This window comes from Alternaria infectoria (genome assembly GCF_024043175.1).
Source record: "Alternaria infectoria strain BMP 0036 chromosome Unknown scaffold_1, whole genome shotgun sequence".
Classification (NCBI taxonomy): Eukaryota; Fungi; Ascomycota; class Dothideomycetes; order Pleosporales; family Pleosporaceae; genus Alternaria; species Alternaria infectoria.
Window position 1 is genome coordinate 2,294,959 of NW_026250690.1, and position 20,248 is coordinate 2,315,206.

The window sequence follows — 20,248 nt, forward strand, 5'->3', positions numbered from 1 at the left end:
TCTATCACGACTCGAGCACTAGGAGCGCCATGATCCCCTAGCACCCTATGCTCTCCTCTTTCAACTCGACTGCGCCGCACACGATGCGCGCGAACATCCGCGTAGAAAGCCATGACGAACACAACGCCCTCGAAATCCCGACTGTATATGGTCAGCCAAAAATCGGACGTAGCGACCGAAAGGGTCTCCTCCTTTGTGGACCAGGGAAGCAGTACCACTCTATGCCACCCACTCATAGGGAAAATTGGACACCCATCTACATAAAAGATAGAAGGAAACAACCCAGGATGCCTACGTTGCATTACGATCTTGCTAACACTTGTTTCAACACGAATGTAGGCTGCAGGGCGCCTGTTCAGCTCCCTTGTTGAATGGGGTGGTGCCACAGATAGCCCTTCCTATCGCCAGCCAGGACCATGGTAGCCACCGCTCGCATCACTCGTACCGCCATTCATCTCGAACCCACACATAAAATCTGCAACATTTTATTTTCACCCTGAGCACCTCCAGCCACATATCACCATCCAACATGGACGAGGACAGCATTACGCCCGAGGACAGGGCTATCATGGATCATACAGACATTGATGTGTTCATGTCGGACTACAGATCACCGCCAGTTGGGAGAAGTCTGGAAGACCTACCCACCGAGCTCATCGGCATGATCGCTGAGAATCTCGACAAGGAATCTCTGAGCATACTACAAGCGCTCGGCAGTCGGACTATATTACAGGCCATCGATCATGCTCTTGTAAGTACGTTCTCCCCTTACCCAAAGCTCGATCGTTCCCTAGCTTGTACTCTATCTCACTTCAAGGTGCTCGTTAATGAGTCGCTAACCACCGTACTTAGACCGAAGCGAAGTTTTCCAGCCGGAGATGTCAAACCACTATCACGAGCGTCGAACGTCTCGAGGCCCTGTCCCGTTTACGATTTGCAACCCGTATTCGCGCACTCGAGATATACTCCAAATTGAAATGTCGGTCACCGGAGAGCTTGCGATACGGTCCAAGCCTGGACACAACGAAATCACCTTGCATTGGAACCACGCTCAGCGAATCTGACGTGCGAAACTTGTTCAGTGCTATCTTTCGGCGTCTACCAAATCTGAAGAGTATCACGCTTCGTGCACCTCCCGCGCTGGAAGGGATGGCTGACAAATTGTGCTACCCTGTGATTTCAACATCCAATCCTTTGGCAATGGGTGTTATGGGTTTCCGTCCCGAGTTTTCGAGAGCCTATTCACCAAAACACACCCATACCATGCATGCGCTTCCCATATACAGAGTCATGCATGCTCTGGTGGACACCATACGGCTTGCGCCACAGCAGCTTGAAGAGTTCAGGGTTGTAGGGTTCGGGTTGAAGTGGCAGACTTGGCTACTGGGGACTCCAAAGTCGCTCTTCGAGACGATTTCACCTACCTTACGTGGCTTAACGTCATTGAACCTGGAACTCGACATGGCCACCTTGAAGACTGATGCATACATGTTAGCCCTCGTCAAGCTTATCAATACCAATGCAAATCTCCAAGCATTGGCTTTGTCTGTTGGCGATCAGGGTATCGGTAAGTATCAGATCCGCAATGAGAGTTGGGCTCCTCTGCTCCAGCTACTGGGCGGCAGTCCTCCATTCCGCCTACGTTCGCTCCATATCAACGGACTCGTTACGAGCACTACTGCACCTACACTCGCGAGTATCATCAACGTACACTCCTCCACGATCCGTCGCATTGTCCTCAAGAACACGAACTTCCATTACCCGAATACCCTTCGCGCTTTCTTCAGGGCTTGCGCCAATTCGGCCGTAAGCTACTACGAGACCGAGAACTTCTACCTTCATGAGAGGACTATGATAGTCGGCAGGTATCTTGCTGAAGATGTTTTGGAGTATGACAATGCAGAACTGCATGAAGATGTCAACAACAACCACTGTGACTCTGATGCATCCTGCCACGATTGGGTAAAAGTAAATTGGGACAGTTTTAAGCCGGAGGATAAATGGAAGTTGGTCTTCGAAAATGAGCAAGGGCAGAAGCGGCGTAGCTACATGTACGATACCTTCATGGACGTTGTGGACATGGTCAAGGAGGGTAGTCTGAGAGACTCCTGAGTCTAGCCTGGAAAACTCGTTGTCTTAGACACTGTTTGCTGCTTCAGATTCAATACTACGTAGGTGGCATGCCCGTAGAGTTGCAAGGTTCTATCTGGAAAGTGCCCCACCACCTTCGCAGTCGACTTCCCCGCCTCTCAACCACCAACTTCATTTTCTGTTCACATTAGCGGATCGCAACACTTGCTTTGAATACTTTGATCCTTCAGGCGGGCACGAGGCTCTCCACTTCCCGATTCCGAAGTGGAGGACATGAAGTTTATTGACTCGCTATGCACAGCTGTGAAAGTTAGTACATGTAGATCTTTACTGTTCTTCACGATCATGGTCAATGTCACACGGCGTTATCGCTCCGACCGCACGGTATTACCGTACAGCCTGCGAACTCCCTGGGTTCCCCTGATTGTAAATTCGATGTTGGTTTTCTGAGGTCGCATGTTTCGAGGGAGGTTATTGTGGCGACCTTGATAAAGTTTCGAAGCGACAGCCTAGCCATGTGCTATTCCAAACAGATGGCGGGTAGCAAGACAAGCACTCAAACGGCAGAAACTGCCGGGCGTTTTGTCACTCTTCCTGAATAGCTACCGGGCATCGTGATGATTGGTCCCATACGCCACGCGGAAACGGGAAGTACCAGCATTAATACCTGAGATATTGTACATGGTACACCGCCACCTCCGCACTCCACACTTTAGACTGCCTGTGGATTCCGGGGTAGGGGCAAGCTAAGCATTTCCAGGCACTATCGGCATATATTGGGACAAGAATGCAGGTGGGACCACATTCACAAAGATCTGCATGCGAGTCTGGATGAAAGGGATGCCCTGTTATGAGGCAGAAGGATCGCTGGTGCCAGCCTCTCTAGTTGAGAGTTTATCGCTTCTTGAAGCTAACCCTACTTCGCAACATCGAGCAAAAACCTCGCCGCATCGTCTTGAAATTCTTCATCACCATCTTTGGAGAGAGACACCACCAAAATGCCCGATCTAACAAGCAGTCTGCTTTCCAATTGGAGATGCCTCGCGGCATGTACCCTCGTTTCCATGTCGCCGTTCCAATACGGTATCGATTTTGGTGCCATCGGCGGTCTACAAGCCATGCGCGGCTTTCTCGAAGTCTTTGGCCATCCTGATCCCATGACGCCTATAGGCTACAACATCTCTCCCGAGCGTCAGCAACTCATCTCGTCTTTGATGACACTGGGTGCTTTTATCAGCTCAATGTTCGCTGGTGTCTTCGCGAAGAAGCTGGGGAGGCGCCAATGTCTCTGGATGGCCAGTGCGCTTTGCTGCGTTGCGAACATTGTCATGATGACTACGACCAACATTGCGGGATTGTATTCTGGACGACTCTTGATTGGTATTGCAAATGGGTGGTATATGACCTTTTCGCAGCTTTATATCCAGGTCCGTGTTCCCATTCCTTCGTCCGTTACATCACTGACCTACGACCAGGAATCTGCCCCAGCTCGATACCGCGGTCTCATGATATCCGTTTTCCAGATCTGGACTTCGGTGGGCACACTCATCGGCACTGTGATCGACAACGCAACACACGATATGAACGGTCGGAACTCGTATATCATCCCACTTGGAATGATCTTCATCGTCCCGGTTCTCATGTCTCTTGGCCTGTTCTTCATTCCCGAATCGCCACGTTGGCTGATTCTAGTCGAAAAGCCAGCGCAAGCCGAGAAGGCGCTCCTGTGGATGCGTCCTCATCCCGAAAGCGTTCCCGGCGAAGTAGCAGAGATCCAAGCGGCGATTGATGCTGAAAAGGCTGTCAAGTCGAGCGCGAACTTCCTGGACATCTGGAAAGATCCTGTTGATCGTAGGCGCACGCTGTTGGCTATTGCTGCGGTATCGACTCAGGCTGCTTCGGGTGCCATGTTTGTAATTGCGTACGGAACGTACTTCTTCCAGGTGAGTACACCGCTCCCATTCTTCTGAGTGAACTGGACTAACATTGAACAAGATGGCGAATGTTGGTAGCCCCTTCATGAACTCGTGCATCTTGACCGCCGTCGGTGTCGTTGTAGTTATGATCAACAGCAGCGTTATCTCGAAGATCGGTCGCCGTCGCGTTTTCCTCATGACTGGTCTTTCTATCTGTGGTGTTACGCAACTTATCATCGCGGCTGTCTACCACGTCAACCCTGGCACGACAAGCACTGGAAAGGTACGTTTATCTTCATTTTATGGCCTATGCGAGGTTCTTACTGACCTATCCAAGGCTATTGTCGGTCTCTCAGTCATTTACATCATCGGTTACAACGGTATGATCGCTGCTTACGCCTGGCTTTCTGGCGGAGAAATCCCATCGCAGCGCCTGCGCTCATACACGTTTGGTATCGCATCGGCAGTCGCTTTCGCAGGTGCTTGGCTCACCACCTTCACTGCACCATACTTCATCAACCCCGATTCTCTCAATTGGGGCCCTGAATATGGTAAGACCTCCAGCTTCCCCTCTCTACAACTCAACCCCATACTAACATCATATGTAGGCTGGATCTGGGGACCATCTTGCTTCATCACAGCAGCATGGGTATACTTCTACCTGCCCGAGATCAAGAACCGCACTCTCGAAGAGATTGATGAGATGTTTGAGGCTAGGCTTCCGGCGCGCAAGTTCAGAAAGTACGTCTGTACTGGCCGTGTTGCAGCTGGTGTTGACGACAAGATCGAGAGGCGTGATAGCGACAAGGATGAGGTTGTGCACCACGAGGTTGTCGGTGCGGAGAAGAGTGGCTGAGCTATGACTTGCTGCAACGAGTGGATCCATTTGTAAGGAGATATCGTCGCTTGACGCCTCTGGCTCGCACATATAGTTAGGCTTTGCTCTTGGGATCAATCGATTTTCTTGCTCCTTCTACTACGCGTTTTCTGCTTCGATGTCATTGCTGATGTGTCCCGGTGTTACTATCGAACTGACGCAAGGCTGGACGTGGCTTACGTGCCTCTGAGCTGTGCACTTTTTCGGAGACATCATAAGAGCCTGACACCATTTGCCACAGACACATCGTGAAGCATTTTCAATGAGCTTTAAAATCTTGTTGGGTGTATCCTTGTGAGGATTCCGCTCGATTTATCTACGTAGCAACAGCACTAGCCTTCTTGATCGACTCATCCCCCAGTTCCTCCGCATGCTTCTCAGCATCATGGTGGAATACCCAATCCTCTCTTGGGAACTGAATCAGTGTCGGGTCCTTCTTCACCTTCTCCCAGTCTGTCTTGTGCCACATGTCCCTCGTCGTCTCACCCGTTTTCTGCACAGCCTTGACGCGATCGTAGCGTATATCCTGGTACGCTCGTAACGCGCCTCGTACGTTATCCTTTCCAGCTTTTCGTAGCAACACGGCGAGTGTGACACCATCTTCGAGTGCTTGCGTCGCGCCTTGCGCACTTGTTGGAAGGAAGGGATGCGCTGCGTCGCCTAGCAAGCATATCCGACCGTGACCTGGCGCGGAGCCATAGCCTGAAACCCAGTTGGGCAACGGGTCCCGGTATACGAGTTTCCAGTCAACGAGTTTCTCTTCCGGTGTCTTGGAAACGATTTTCCAGCACATTGGATCCCAGCCGTCCAACACAGTCTTGACGTCTTTGAGGTAGCCGGGGAAGGACCAGGATTCGTCGATGTCGTGGTCGTCACGGTGGGTAAGCACCCAACAGCAGTCGGTGCCGTTCTTGATGGTGCTGAATAGGAAGTGTACATCTGGGCCTTGGGAGTGTTAGCGTACGATTAGTCTTCAGAGTCGAAGAAGGCCTACCGATCCATCCGTTAAAGGAATCGCCGTTTTCGCAGAATTGCTTCGTCTCCGGGTCTGCGATCATGTCTTTATTGGTGAACCATGCTCGCCAGACAGCGTAACCACTGCTCTTTGGCTTGTCTTCATATCCCAACACTAGGGTTCTCGCCTTGCTTCGCACACCATCACTTGCAACCACGAGATCGCCAGCAACGCGCGTGCCATCTTCTAGCACGATGCCCGCCTCCTTATCATCCTCCCAGTATTTCTCCACTCGTTGTCCCAAATTGATCTCCACACCAATCTCCTTGGCATAGTTGAACACAATCTCGTGTAGTTCACCGCGATGCCCGTTGAAGTTCGGCGCCTTCTCGTCGCGTGGTGGTGTCTTCTGGTTTATGACAATCTCGCCAGTGTCCCATTTATGAATGTTGAAGCCGTATTCGGTGAGATCGATCGAGATCTTGCGCATGTCGCGCGCGACGCGTCCATCACTCCAACGCGCAAAGATGCGCCCGGCGTTGGGACCGAAGGTTATTATGTCGCCGAGGATCTTGAGCGAGGGGAAGGATTCGTAGATGACGGGTGTGTGGCCGTGGCGGATGCATTCTATGGCTGCTGTAAGGCCGCCGAAACCTGGTGATGTGTGTTAGAACGGGGCTGTGGCACGGACTGCTAAGGACGTACCTGCGCCGATAATAATGACTTTGATGCCCGTCTGTGGCTTTGCGCCATTAGTGACTGGGCCGTTGTCGTTGGTCTCTAAAGAAGACATCTTGGGGAGTTTGGTCTCGTCTATTCTCGCACGGAGTGGCATGCGCGACTTCAATCAAGCTTCACGACTGGGCGGAATAAGGTAACACAACGCGATTCGATGCGAGAAGAGGTCCCAGGTATCCAGACGCATCGACCAGGTAATTGCTTGTGAGCGTGGGGCTCAGCAACCCTGCATCTACCGATGATATGGCCATGTACCCATCCTTCTCAGTAACTTCAACCAGGCGAGATGGAACCGACGACCGAGGTTGCAAGCGCGAGTCGTGGCGCTGAGGGCCTGCAGGTGCTGGACGCCTCTCCCGGCATGTCCCCTCCGTGGGGTGGAGTCGTATCATTGCGATGTGGATCGCCGTATCTGCCGGTTAAAGGATGTTGACGCGTGATGCGAGGTCATTGGGAACGCGAAGTATACGTTGTAGCTGCCCCACATGGCGCTAACCTTCCCCGCCTTCAGCTTGTACCCCGCAACTTTCACCCCAACTGCACTTGTCCATTTCCAGCGCATGCTGTCCCGAAGGCGACACAGATGCTGTGGACATGGGAGGAAATGCGCGTGCAGTCTCGATGCTTACGGATGGAAGTCGCTATGGTAGACAAGCTCAGTCCCAGGGAGAGCAAGAGCGAGACTTACGCACTCCCCTTAATAAGATTCTAAGGCTCAGACTGTTACTTCTTGAACATATCGAGAGCCAAAATGTCGACTCTGACTCATCCTGAATGGGATGAGAAGACGGGCGGTCTTGAAGTCGCGAAAGCTTTTGCCGAGCAGATTCATGGCAAGAATGGTAAGACTTCAACGTGCTCACGCTGTTGAAAGCAAAGTTGACTTGAACAAGTGCTCATAACCGGTGTATCCCCTGAAAGCATCGGCTCGTCCATAGCCCTCTCGATCGCCTCCCAAAATCCAGCGCTCCTCGTTTTCGCCTCACGCACCAAGTCCAAACTAGAAGAGGTCGTAAAGAGCACCCAGGATGTCTATCCAGACGTCTTAGTCAAAGTAGTCCTTCTTGACTTGATGTCTCAAGAATCTGTCAAGACTGCTGCAAAAGAAGTGTCGCAATTGACGAGCCGCTTGGATCTGATCATCAACAATGCTGGTATCATGACAACGGCGCGTCAAACTACCAAAGAAGGCCTCGAAGGTCAATTTGGCGCCAACCATATTGGCCATTTCCTCTTGACCAACCTGCTCATGCATCAACTTCTGGCTTCTGCTTCCTCTTCAGATGAAGGTGCCACCCGCGTCATCAACCTCACTTCTGCTGGTCATCGGTTGAGCCCTGTTCGATTCTCTGATTACAACTGGGAGAAGAGCAAAGACGAGATACCCGAAGAAGAGAGGCACGTGCAGCTTCCTCCGAAGTTTGCGAAGGGCGCAGATGATGGATACAACGGGTGGCTGGCCTATGGACAGGCGAAGACGGCGAACATGCTGTTTTCAGTGGGTTTGAACGAGAACTACAGAGGAAAGGGTGTGAGAAGTTATGCGGTGCATCCCGGATGTGAGTACCCCGCTGCGCAAGCCTTTTGAGTGCGTAGTTTCAGAATCGCTGATGAGCTTAGCAATCTGGACTGGTCTCAGTCGAAATCTGGACGCGGATGGCGAGGCTGCGATCCGAAGTGTCAGTCCCTTCTGGAAAAGCCTTGATCAAGGTGCCGCGACGGTACTAGTTGCGGCGCTAGACCCAGCTTTGGACGGTAAGTGAAGGTTCAGTCCGCAAAACTCAATACTGACAACGTACTAGAATCAAAGGGTATCATGCTGTCTGACTGTCAGATGTGTGATGCGATGCCATACGCGACTGATCCTAAGTTGGCCGATCGACTGTGGGCCTTGAGTGAGAAGCTGGTGCAGAACAGCTTCAAGTTGTGAGGTAAAGCGATGGTCAACGAAGTAAGAGATCAGTTGTGCAATGACAAAGTGAAGGGTAGGATGAGGAATGAGATTACCTAAATATTGTCAAAAATCGATGCCGGTAGTGGCTGAGGAAAAGGATCACTGCATGACACCCGTTTCGTATTTTCCGTCAATGCCCTTGAATGATGCAGAGATGTTTGTTTGTTGCGGTATTCCTACCTAGTGGCTTGGTCGTATTCCACCACCGCTGTCGGATAAGATAAGCGTGCACGTTCCACCGCGTCTTTCCCTGATGTCACATTCCGAGGTCGACTACCATGCTCAACCATCTTCACTTCAAGTACGGCCCACACCTAGCACACAACGCGTTCCAATTCTCCCCTCAATGGCCCGTGGCCTTCGTAGCGATTTAGATCCGTGTCCGCGTTGTCTCTATTCCAGCAATAGACTCGGATTATTTGACGATCTCGAAAGCTATGTGTAGCTACAGCTGACCACCTACTTCATGCGAGAACAGACTCACAATGGTAAGGGCTTATCAAGGCCATGGCAGCTAATTTTGCTGGGATGTCGGCGAATACACGAAGACGAACAGCATCGGTTATGCGAGAGGTATGTTGGAGCATGTCGCACTTCTGCTAGATTCTGACCCGAAGACTAAATTAGAGAGCAGATAATATCACCGCGTGATAGCACGTGAGCGGCACCGCTAAAGAACACGACCCGAGAACCTAATCCAACCGTCTGACAGGCCATGGCCTACCGATCCGAATTCCATACCCTACCCATCATACACACCAGCAGCTGCGCGATGCCTTTGGGTGATAAGCAGCTTGCTGAAGTCGATCGCACGAGCAAACTCGGACCAGGACATAGACGGGAACAGAGGCGAGCATGGACATGAAGAATCGCTCGTCGCGGGCACTCGTGTACGGTTAGGCGGATATCGATTCGAACATGCACGCAAAACCAGTAATCGGCAACGATAACAGGTGGAACGGAGGGGCTGGACAGCGCAGGCAAAGGGAAGATGGACAAAGTGCTATCAAAAACACTCTACTTTCGCCTGCGAAAAACAGCTTAGTCCTGCCGGACGACGGAGTCTTTCCAAGCGAAACTCGCATTCAACGGCATCTAATCACTCTTCACTATTATCTTCGTCTTCCTTTCGCCTTTTACGGGCTTGCTTTCCTGCGACCGGTTTTCGCCTCTTTCTTACAAATGTGTCTCCAATCCCCAGTCCTTGTTCCAGATTCGACATTCTCAGCGGCCCAAAGTCTCTGCTATCCTTCACTTTCGGGTGGCTTGCCAGATACGCATTGATCTTGGCCCTCAATGTTGCTAGATCTGGCCGATGCTCTTGCTCCCAGTTCATGCAGCGCGCAACCAACGACCTCAGCTCTTCCGAGTATTTGCTCAGCGCCGGAAAGCCCAAACCTTCAAACGGTTTCGCCCCGGGCTCGTCTAGTCGCCCATGATCCGCTTCGCCAATGTTCACGTTTTGCGGCATGTCCTCCGAGTAATGCAGTTCGCGCTGCGGACCAGCGACCGAGCGATTCGCAATCATATACCAGACTGCGGCTCCGATACTCCAAACATCTGACTTCTCATTCAAAGGTGTCAAGTCAGGCGGAGTGCCTCGTGCAAGTTGTTGCTCCTGATGCGATTAGCACGAGTTATTCTGGGTGTCTCGATACCGAGCAGATTTGACTTACGGGAGGGTACTTGCAACTGGTGTGTCCGAGCACGTACTCCTGAGGGTTGTCTGAGGGTCTCACTGCGGGATCACTCTGCTCCAGATCATACATTGCCATACCAAAGTCGCTCAAGACACAGTTTGGATAAGCATCGTCAGCCGCTGGCTCCAGGAAGATGTTGCTCAACGAGATATCGAGATGCGTGATTGGTGGCCAAGCCGACTCCGCTGTCGCGGGATCTTTCGATCCCGTTTGGAGGACCAGGCATGCATCAACAAGCTGCGACAGTACATGCCAGACCAAGCTCTCTGGTACGACTTTGAGTCGCTCAATTTTATCCGTCGCTTGTCCTCTTTTCCATCGGTCAAAGTGCTCTTTCAATCCCTGGAATAAATCGCCACCTTCACAGAAGTCCAGGTACAGTTTGAAGCGGCGCTGCTGCATCATCAATCTGTACCCTAAATGCCTCAACAAGTTATCATAGCCTGAGGTATCAGCGCCAGCGGCGGGTCGATTCGCGTCAATACGCTCATGTATGCGAATTTCACGCGGAAGATAATCTCTCCAATACGCTGGATCCCGCCATTTCCAGTTATGTGGGCGGACTTCTTTAACGACTATTCTGGCCGTCACGATGTTGTTGTCGTCGACTGCGCACCACAAACCTGCACATCCAAAAGTGCCTGCACCTAGAAACTTCCCGCCTATCCACCTTCTTCCGTCGCCATATGGATCATGGGTATCATCCATCCATCTCTCACCATTCTCGGGCTCTTCTTTAGACTTGATGGCTTTTATGGTCATGCCTAAGGTCGCATCATCTGGCTCCGCATCCCACGGCTTAGGTGGCCAGAAGTTGAAGGGATATCGGTTCACTGGCCGTGGTTGCGATACTGTAACGGCACGAACAGGCGCTGCAACAGGGCCAGCAACGACCACAGCGGGCGGTGGCACAGTCATCGCAAGCGCGCCGAATCCCGCTGGAGCATTCACCCACGCCGGCTCCGTTCCTCCCAATCCATCACGATACGTCGGCATACTCTTATTTGTGCGCGCAAACGTGACGTCGCTCGCATTGAACGGGTTATCTGGTATGGGGTTTGGTGTTGGTAGACCAAATAATTCTCGTCGCCCGATCCGCGCGTTGTAGTAATCGCGGATAATCCGACTACCATACCATAACGTGTTGACCGTGTTGTTTTGCTCGGCGCGGCTCCATGTAACGGTCGAGGCATTAGTGGGGAAGTAGGCTTCGCAGTCGCGTTTGAAGTAGGGCAGACCGGATTTATAGGGTGGTGACTTCCGTGGCATTGGTGGATGTGCTAGAACAACTTGTCATTCGACTTGTTTCCCGAAAGGCTACATCGGCAAGGTGCGTTCAGGACTACAACGGCCGAACAAAGAGATGCAAACTTCCTGTTGCGGCACTTATGCCGACGCCGGGAGATGGCTGATGCGGAAGGACAAAGACATGGATACAAGCACGTATTTACAGATAGGTTAGTGCATATTGTGAAGCCGTTGCCATAGCTTTGGGCGCGTACAGATTTCAAAGTCGCGCATCGATCTGCCAAGACTAAAGCCGCGTCTAGTTCATAGGTTTCCCAATCGCGAATTCCAAATCTCGAACGACCTCTAGCGACTCCATATTCCGATCATTCGCAACATCCGGGTGCGTCCCAAGAAAATCATCGACCCTATTCCTCATCTCCAATAACGTCGGCCGTTCACTCGATTGCCATGCCAGACACTCGAACGCCAACCGCTTCAGATCCTCGCTGTAACGTTTGAAAGTAGGAAAGAAATACATGTCATTCCATGGGTCATCCTCTGGGTCGACGATGGTTCTCAGGTCGCCGGCGAAAGGTACAGTTACGTTAAATTTCTCGACAAAGCGACATGGCCCTTGGCCGAGAGGGGGGAAGAAACCATTGCTGAGTAATGAGTAAAGTACTGCACCACTAGGGTTGTAGTTAGTAAAATTCGAACGGGTATTCTATGGTGGTGTACGTACATCTGCCATACATCTGTCTTTTCGTCTAGGGGTACTACCCCAGCGCTTTCTGCTGCGTCGTTGACTACAAACTGGTGTTCCTGCATCTAATTAACTTTGTAAAAACATACGGATTGTAGCCTTGTTACTAACAGGCGCAAATCGTTCGTCTGTCATTTCCCTGACATACTCATATGGGTTGTCAGTTGCAGGAGCACCCATGTCCGTAAACGAGAGGCCGAAGTCTGCCAAGACGAATATTGGGTACTGGTACGGTTAGCGCACACGATCTCCAACGTATCCTGCGGAGGTTGATCACAGACCTCGTTCTCGTTCTCCTCAGCCGCTGGCTTGATGAAGATGTTGTCAAGTCTTATATCGCAGTGTTTGATCGCTTTCCAATCAGGTGTGGTGTTCTGCACACCTCCAATACTGACCTGGCCGAAATGCAGGATCTGACACGCTTGAACGAGCGAGCTAGCAATTCTCCAGATAAGGCCTTCGGATATCTTCTCACACAATCCCGCCTCGCCGGGCACCGCTTCTGAGTCACGGTAGCAACCGAACTCCTCATCCCAGTCATGATCAAGCCCTGGTTCCTCGCCTTGGGTATAGAATGTCTTCATCCTGGTGCAGTGCTTTTCTAAAGCATGCCAAAGATTGCCGCCTTCGTAGTAGTCGAAGAAGATGCGATAACGCCGCTGGGTCATCATCAAGCGGTAACCATGATGTCTGACCAGAGTTTCATGATCAGAACCAGCGGGCTCATCGTCGCTATCAGATACCACGCGGCCGTTGTCGACTAGCTGGTGCATGTGGATCTCGCACGGCAACTGATCTCGCCAAAAGCAAAGGTCACGCCATTGGATCTTGTCAGGCCTCGCTTCCTTGATAACCATCCGCTGTTCTTTGTCAGCACGCTCTCTCAAACCCGAGTAATGATCCTATGCCTGAAGTCACATACCCTTGATATGTTACCTTGGGCATCACTTTGACACCACAATCCCGCACAGCCAGAGGCCCCAGCGCCGAGAAACCTCTTGTTCTCCCAATTTTGCTCATCTTGGATTGGCCAAAAGAATGGCTTTGTAGCCATCCAGTCTGCTCTAGGGCTCTCCTCAAACACGTCATCCTTGATGGCCTCGATCGTAATTTCCGGACCGATAGAAGCGTCTTCTGGATCTGCGTGCCACGGCCTGTTGGGCCAAAAGCTGCAAGGGTAGAGTTGAACTGGAGGAGCTGCCGGATGAGCTGCCAGAGGAGCTGCCAGAGGAGCTGCAATGACAGGAGCTGCAATGACAGGAGCTGCAATGACAGGAGCTGCAATGACAGGAGCTGCAATGACAGGAGCTGCAATGACAGGAGGCGCAGCACCAGGTAGCTGCCTAGTTGCCCTTGCTAGGTTTACATCATTTTGGGTCCATGGTGCGGCTGGCACCTGATGCTGTTGCAGCATAGGATACTTAAACTTCTTCCCAACCTTACGGAGGAAGAAGTTTTGAATGACCATGTCTCCATGCCACAAAGTCTGAGCGGTCAATCTCACATCGTCTAATAGAGTAAGCTACCATCTCAGCATATCCATATTTGAAGGCTTACCTCTTGACCATCCTGGTCGGTTAGTCCGACACCATGTCTCGAAAGTTCTATTAAAGTAAGGTTGCCCGGTTTTGTACGGTGGTCCTTTTGTCATGATGCCGTATGAGGTGTTTTATGACTTCCGAAGCTATAGTGTAGTCAAGAGGAGACTTCGTAGGGTACATCTAGCTATTGAGAGTTCGCATCTTGAGTCTCCATCAACTTCTATACAGTTTGCCATATCTATGGCATCAAACATGGGTCTTCGGCACATGTTGCGCTGTACCTGCTTTGTGTATATCTTCTGCCGTTGGGGTCAATGATGAGTAACAAAGGAACAAACCGACAAAGGCCAACGTGAGGCTGCGTGCAGAAATCAAGCCCACAAAGAATACCAACTACTTGCTCAATCATTGCTTCACCGTTTTACCCGCTTTTTACCTCATGTGACCTCTACTCAGCACTAGAGCGCATATCGGGGCAGCTGTAGTGCTGCACACATCCCGGTTCTGGGATCAGGTGAGGAGGACGAGTCGCTTCATGCCTTCCGAGCATCATAAAGCTTCGTTGCGGATCGACTTTGGGATGTTGCAAGCGCGGTGGTGAGTCTCTAGGTGGAACAAGCAGAGTGCCGTTGTCGTGTTGAAGGTACCTCCAGGGCTGGGTTGATGAGATAGCCATGACGTCATCACTCTCGAGGAAATCGCGCTCGCAGTGCTGTCAACGCATCTTTCATCAAACAGCAACCAGGTCGACCTCGACGCCATCACAACTTTGACACAGGGTGTCGCGTGATCAGAGCAATTAATAGAAGCGCCCAAATGGTATTCAGGCTGGATATGCAGGAGGCTAATAAGCTTCGGCAGACCGCTACTCTTGACCCTTTCCAGTGTCAGTTTAGGCACGTCCACAACCGCTCATATTTTAGAAAAGCTCCTCATCAGCGTGAGATGTCCTGAAGATAATACTTAGGCATCACTGTCACATCATAGGGTCGCTTTTATATCCGCTTCAACAACAGTAATGCGCCACTCTTTGTTCCTTGCAACAGGGATATGGCGTACATTCTTACTAGTACAAGTAACCCGTGCACTTGTCATTCTGCATCAGGATGGAGTTTGGTGAGTGAAGCAATACCGGTTGCGTCACGGCTTTGTTCACGCTCTAAACACATACGATAAAGGAAAGTAGATGAGTATTGTTGATCTCTTTTTGGATGCGCGTCAAATTGTCTGCACATCCTCAAAGAAGCCGAGATGCAGCAGCAATGGCCGGAGTACTGGGGTGACGTTGGCCGTGTAGTCTGGCGATTTTGAACGGATGCGCATAGGGGTGTTTGACTCAAGCTTGTGTAGTTGGTCTTTTCCTCCACGTCCCTACACCACTTGGGTGAAGTATCTATGTCCAGACACCCTGAGAATGTCGTGCATAGCAGGCACGCTGTGACCTAAAAGAATGATGCCTAATATGGGTATTGACTAGTCTCTATGCTTTGACCTAGATGTCAACATGTGCATCTTAGGTCGGCCCAGCCATGGGTTTGTTCATTCCGTTGGCCCGTAACCAAGGCAGTATCGCGCGGATTTGCATGAAGGTGACTGTCTCGCGGAGAGGATATCGATCGCATACGCCAGTTTGTGTAGCGGCTTCGGTTGGGTATCGCGCATCGAGACGGCGGAGATTTGGGTATCTCGCGGTTTGCCGAAGGTTATTCGTGGGCCTGTTGCGCTATGACGTTAACATTAGGACAGTGAAATAATGAACCATTACCCTGAATGAAAAGTCAAGCTAGAAGATCTCCAACTTGGTAGGGTAGCTGGTACGCAACACTATCGGGTCAGATGTTGTGGGACATTACGCGTTTGACGTATGCGGACGCTGCTGTCGACTGACCAGCCTGTCCCAAATATAACATATGGTGTCGTGTGGCATACGACTAAGGCTTCATCGCTTCAAGGGTCGCGTGATCTCTCGAAGTTCCGTGATAGGCGCGCCACGCAGACTGCTACGGCCTGCGCGTAGCATTTCGCGTGGATTGGAGCATCGCGTCGGCGAGAAGCTGGCGAAAGATTAGCGGACCAACTATATGTTGCGTCTCCCGAGGGTGGCGAATCGCAAGACCAGAGAGTATCAACTGAGATGTCGCAATGTGTACACAGCTGCGTGAGGTATGGAAGGCGGGCTTGGTGTAGGAAAGAACGCGCCGCGACGCGTGACGCCATTGAGCCCCACCCATGTCGATCAATTCCAGCCCCATTGGCATCCATGGACCAGTGGCCTCTGCTAGCCAACACGATACATACACACTTTATGTACACCACAGCGATGCTTTATCGGTTGCTCTATCCGCGCAGCCTCGTGACGAATTCTCGGTGACCCTGCCAGCTATTCGAAATCTCGTAAGGTGGTAACGATACTAGAGGTATCAACGCACGGTAAATTTACTCAAGAAGTGGGAACAGGATCCGTGTTCAATTAGGTATGAAAACATTATTACAAGATCTGACATAATGAATGTGTTAAGGAAACCCACAATCTGTAATCTTGGAGCTCTTCAACCAGTGAAGCTTGGTTACAAATTACATGCCTCGACGACCATACACACCCCATGTGCCTCGTTACCTTCCATCGGAAATATCAACAAGCAATTTTTATTGCTTGCCCCGTGAGCGACCGTTCTGCTTGAGGGGGCAGGCTAGTCGAATTAGAATATAGACGGGCAACAGATAAGAGATTGGACTTGCTTGACTTGCTTGTTGACATCTCTGTTTTCCAACCACTGCACTACGTCCCGCCGCTGCTGCTGGCCTTCGAGGTTTCAGTGGCTTTCTCTTCTTTAGCCTTGTTGTCCTCCTCGGTCTTCTTTTTGGCATCATCGGCCTTCTCTTTGGCCTCTTCTGCTCTTTTCTTGTTGTTGTGCACCTGAGCCTCGAACCTACGCAAGTAGGCGAGCTCATCCTTTCCAGGCTGTGCGGACGACATGTTGATGTTGAGGTGACGTGTTATTTCGGTTGAATAGCTGTTTTGAAGGATATATCTGTGAAGTAGACGGAAGTAATGGTATACTGAAGATTGTTGTTGTGCATCTATACTGGTGTTGATGCGCCTCCGTTTTATACCCAGCATGACTCCACGAAATAACTGTTGACTCTAGTGAGAGACCGATGAATGTGTTGATCATGATCAGTCAAAGGTATGAGCACGTCGATCGTGCGACTTGAATACATGTTGGTTTCCCGTTCCTGCGTTGAGAAAGCTGTCATACTGCTGAGAGTCAGCGATAAGCATGCAACATATCTCTCAGTGTGAGTGACACGTGGATGATGCATGTTTTTGAGCATATCATACACGTGCGCCATGAACGCTTGCTGTCCCTCTTGTGCTACGCTCTGACTCCCTGTCATCATAGTTGGTTATATTGCGCGCGAGATATAGTCGATTCGCTAGGCACGGTATTGAACGGTGAGGCAGACAATGACGAGGTTCACCCAGTGGCCTATGAGCCTCCCACCGATTATATCGAAGAGTGGTACTATATGTACAGTTATAGATACAGTCACGATGGTGCCATCAGCTGCCGTAAATCAGGAGGAAGACTCATCGTATACCTAGTCGTTCGGGGATGGCGTGCTCATGCCAATCTGAGAAAAGGGATCGGAGTACTCGACAGACACTGGGCAGACGCAGTTTTTCCGCTCATTTTGCCGCTGCGCTTCTCGTACCAGTTGCATTATACTTCTGCCCTCCTCGAAATGAGATTTGTTTCGCAGCTGGGAAACTTCTTCGTCTCTTTGTCGAAATCTGTAGTAGTCTTTCTCATATCCAAGAGTTCCTTATTTTTGTAGGCCTTTTTAGCGTCGTACTGTTCGCATAGTCCACCGTAAGAAATGCTGTGGTTTACGCAACTACGATGGCTACATGTTGCGCAGGCCAAGATGCTGATATCTTCCGCCTCATGTAGCTGGCCAACAGGATACTCTGACCGAACGCAAAGCGGAAGTCGGGCTGGTTGTGGAGAAAATTTTGAAGCGTCAGTTTATCGTAGCTACACATACTAATACTCGCATAGAAGCGAAAAGGCAAAGGCTCCCGGATTGAACAGTACGGCGACCGCGAAGTCACAGGCATCTTCATATGCAAACACCGCAGACTACCCCGTAGAAGGACAGGGAATACGAGTGTTCTCCGTGCTTCTCCGTTTGATGTTTAGCCATTTGCCGATGTAATCCCTACATGCGTCAGGGTCATGCTCATACTCCCGTGGGCGGAGGAAGTCTTCCAATGGGCGCGTATCTACACACACACACGGTACAAAGTTGGTCGAGAGGCTTGCATGCGTAGATGATATGGATTCGAAAGAAGTCCAATATCTGGGTGGCTTGACGGGTTCGCAAGTGTTGCTTTTGGTCTTCTCGTAAGTGCGCTCGCGAGGTGATTCGCTGGCCAGAGTCCTGCAGCCATCTTGCTAGACTGTGTCGGTCATTTCAAGCAGTAGAGACCCTCTGCTAATGATGCGGCTGAAGAGTGTGCAATCAAGTATATGTATGCAAAGGGAGAGCGAGACACGACTGTAGACAATGAAAATCAATACACTCTTTTTTTCAACTTGCTAGACTGCAGCGCGGAACTAAAGTCTCAAGATGAATCTCCATGACCGATCCATATTCTTCGCATTCTTCATGCAGCCATCATTCCATATGAACTATCAGGCTTGGATCTCTTGCGTGCAAGCTTGAAAGCCTCCACACATACAAAAGCCAGACGACGTTCCGAAACTCGATCAGCGATTTCTAGCGTAGCCAGGGAGCCTAGATGAATGATAACGGCAGTGACGCTGATGCGCTGTGTTCCCAATGATGTTGATGCCTTGAGCACCTTGATAAGGTGCGCGACAGATGTAGCAGAATTGGAACCTGCATCGCTTATGCCGACCTGCTTAGGTTAGTAATTGAACAAACAACATCTGGGTGGTTGGTACTTACACGTCATGTGGTCGCAACCGTTGTTCTTCTGTATGTTGACCCCGCACTTTGGACACTGGATACATGCTCGCTTCACTTCGGCAGCGCTGGCGTCATCCTCACGTTTCTTCCTTGTATTCGAAGCTTCATCTTCGATGCGCTTGATATACTGCGCACAAGACTCATGTTCGTGGAAGGGTACTGGTGTCGGATGAGCCGTGCACATTCGGAAGTCGCAGGCGGCGCAACGAAAGATTGGACCTTCAACACCGGTGTCGTGGATCTGGCCAGAAGTGCATCCTTTGGCCAGACAATACATGAAGCCAGGTTCCTCACCGAGAAGACGTCGCATAGAGAGCTCGTCGAACCGCGTATACATCTCTCGAGAAGCGTATCTCTGCACGTCGTCGTGGGTGATGGCGTTGGTGCATCCACTGGACGGACAGGACGCTCGTTCCGATCCTTGCATCTGCTGATCCAGCCACTGGATGAAACACTCTTGACAGACATCGGGGATGTGCTCACAAGCCATTAAGCTTGGATAGTCTTGAACAGGCGAGGAATCTCCGCATACCGAACACTCACGTAAGCTGAGCTTCGGCTCCTCCAAGGCATCGTACCACTCTTCTTGAGCAACGTCCGGGCCACTGACATCTTTCTCCCTCTCTTTCTTAACAGTTACGTGTGTCTCGTTACCCAGTCTAGGTTCTTTCTTAATGGCCGCGCTCGGATGCTGAACAACGCGCGTCTCAGGCTCAAGTTGGGGTCTGGAGCCGGCGAACTGCGCCGTGCTCGGGTAGCGGTACTCAGTCTCTTGCGAAAGTTCTCTATATCTGCCTTCGACGTAATCGAAATAGTCATAGTCGATGAATTCATCGTCAAAGGCTTCTTGTGCTCGGCGCTTTCGCCTTGCCGCTGTGTGCTCGTCCCGGCATCTCTTGCAGTTCACCCAGTATCTTCCGGTAGTCTTCTGCATGTCGACTTCTGCGAGAAAATTGTCGCAACTGCCGCAGAGGGGAGGGTCCATCGTTGCGAGTGCGTGGGGTGCGGTGTGTTTGGAACTTGGAGTTTGGGGACAAGAGGTGCCCTCTTTGGCATCTTGCCAGAGGCTGTAGCGTTAGTCTTCATGATGATGATAACGATGATGATTGTGAATGGTGAACGATGAGTGGTGAAAAGGCACCGAAGTTGTCTTATTGGGCGGATTTGTGAGGAGCGTAGCGCAGATGAACGGTGAGCGCGCGACCCGGGTAATGTAGGTGTCACTCAAGTGCCGTATCTTTGTGTGTAACAGTCAGCTAGTTACGCAGGTGAAGTTGGAGCTAGGACAGCGTGCGCAGTCAAAATTGAGCGCCTTGAAATGCCAGGTGAGGCTGCAAAATTAATGCTGGTAGAACGTGAAGTTCACAACGGTGAGAGAAAGGTCTCCGAACTTGCATAGACCCAATGACAGTCTTGCTTAAAACCTGAGTCTCAGTATTGAGAGAGAGCATTCAGCACGACGGACCGTTGCATTACGAACTGCGA

The 20,248-nt window shown here is 51.0% G+C and overlaps 6 protein-coding genes across 6 annotated transcripts; 3 read left to right on the forward strand and 3 right to left on the reverse strand.

Annotated features, from left to right (window-relative positions):
• Nucleotides 1–529: 529 nt before the first annotated feature.
• J4E92_000785 (uncharacterized protein) lies at nucleotides 530–2,112 on the forward strand (the record flags this gene model as incomplete). Its single annotated transcript, XM_051492200.1, has 3 exons — nucleotides 530–755; nucleotides 853–880; nucleotides 1,287–2,112. The coding sequence occupies 3 exons, from the start codon at nucleotides 530–532 to the stop codon at nucleotides 2,110–2,112; spliced, it is 1,080 nt and encodes a 359-aa protein (XP_051357712.1).
• A 977-nt stretch (nucleotides 2,113–3,089) lies between these two features.
• J4E92_000786 (uncharacterized protein) lies at nucleotides 3,090–4,863 on the forward strand (the record flags this gene model as incomplete). Its single annotated transcript, XM_051492201.1, has 5 exons — nucleotides 3,090–3,518; nucleotides 3,567–4,034; nucleotides 4,087–4,290; nucleotides 4,345–4,558; nucleotides 4,616–4,863. 5 exons carry the CDS (start codon nucleotides 3,090–3,092, stop codon nucleotides 4,861–4,863), a joined length of 1,563 nt encoding a protein of 520 aa, XP_051357713.1.
• A 337-nt stretch (nucleotides 4,864–5,200) lies between these two features.
• Nucleotides 5,201–6,674, reverse strand: J4E92_000787 (uncharacterized protein; the record flags this gene model as incomplete). Its single annotated transcript, XM_051492202.1, has 3 exons — nucleotides 5,201–5,829; nucleotides 5,879–6,493; nucleotides 6,545–6,674. The coding sequence occupies 3 exons, from the start codon at nucleotides 6,672–6,674 to the stop codon at nucleotides 5,201–5,203; spliced, it is 1,374 nt and encodes a 457-aa protein (XP_051357714.1).
• A 654-nt stretch (nucleotides 6,675–7,328) lies between these two features.
• On the forward strand, nucleotides 7,329–8,165 carry J4E92_000788 (uncharacterized protein; the record flags this gene model as incomplete). The annotated part of the gene is made up of 2 exons (XM_051492203.1): nucleotides 7,329–7,419; nucleotides 7,471–8,165. 2 exons carry the CDS (start codon nucleotides 7,329–7,331, stop codon nucleotides 8,163–8,165), a joined length of 786 nt encoding a protein of 261 aa, XP_051357715.1.
• Nucleotides 8,166–9,630: 1,465 nt separating this feature from the next.
• J4E92_000789 (uncharacterized protein) lies at nucleotides 9,631–11,500 on the reverse strand (the record flags this gene model as incomplete). Its single annotated transcript, XM_051492204.1, has 3 exons — nucleotides 9,631–10,149; nucleotides 10,208–10,839; nucleotides 10,951–11,500. The coding sequence occupies 3 exons, from the start codon at nucleotides 11,498–11,500 to the stop codon at nucleotides 9,631–9,633; spliced, it is 1,701 nt and encodes a 566-aa protein (XP_051357716.1).
• Nucleotides 11,501–16,544: 5,044 nt separating this feature from the next.
• J4E92_000790 (uncharacterized protein) lies at nucleotides 16,545–19,697 on the reverse strand (the record flags this gene model as incomplete). The annotated part of the gene is made up of 2 exons (XM_051492205.1): nucleotides 16,545–16,825; nucleotides 18,743–19,697. The coding sequence occupies 2 exons, from the start codon at nucleotides 19,695–19,697 to the stop codon at nucleotides 16,545–16,547; spliced, it is 1,236 nt and encodes a 411-aa protein (XP_051357717.1).
• Nucleotides 19,698–20,248: the final 551 nt, after the last annotated feature.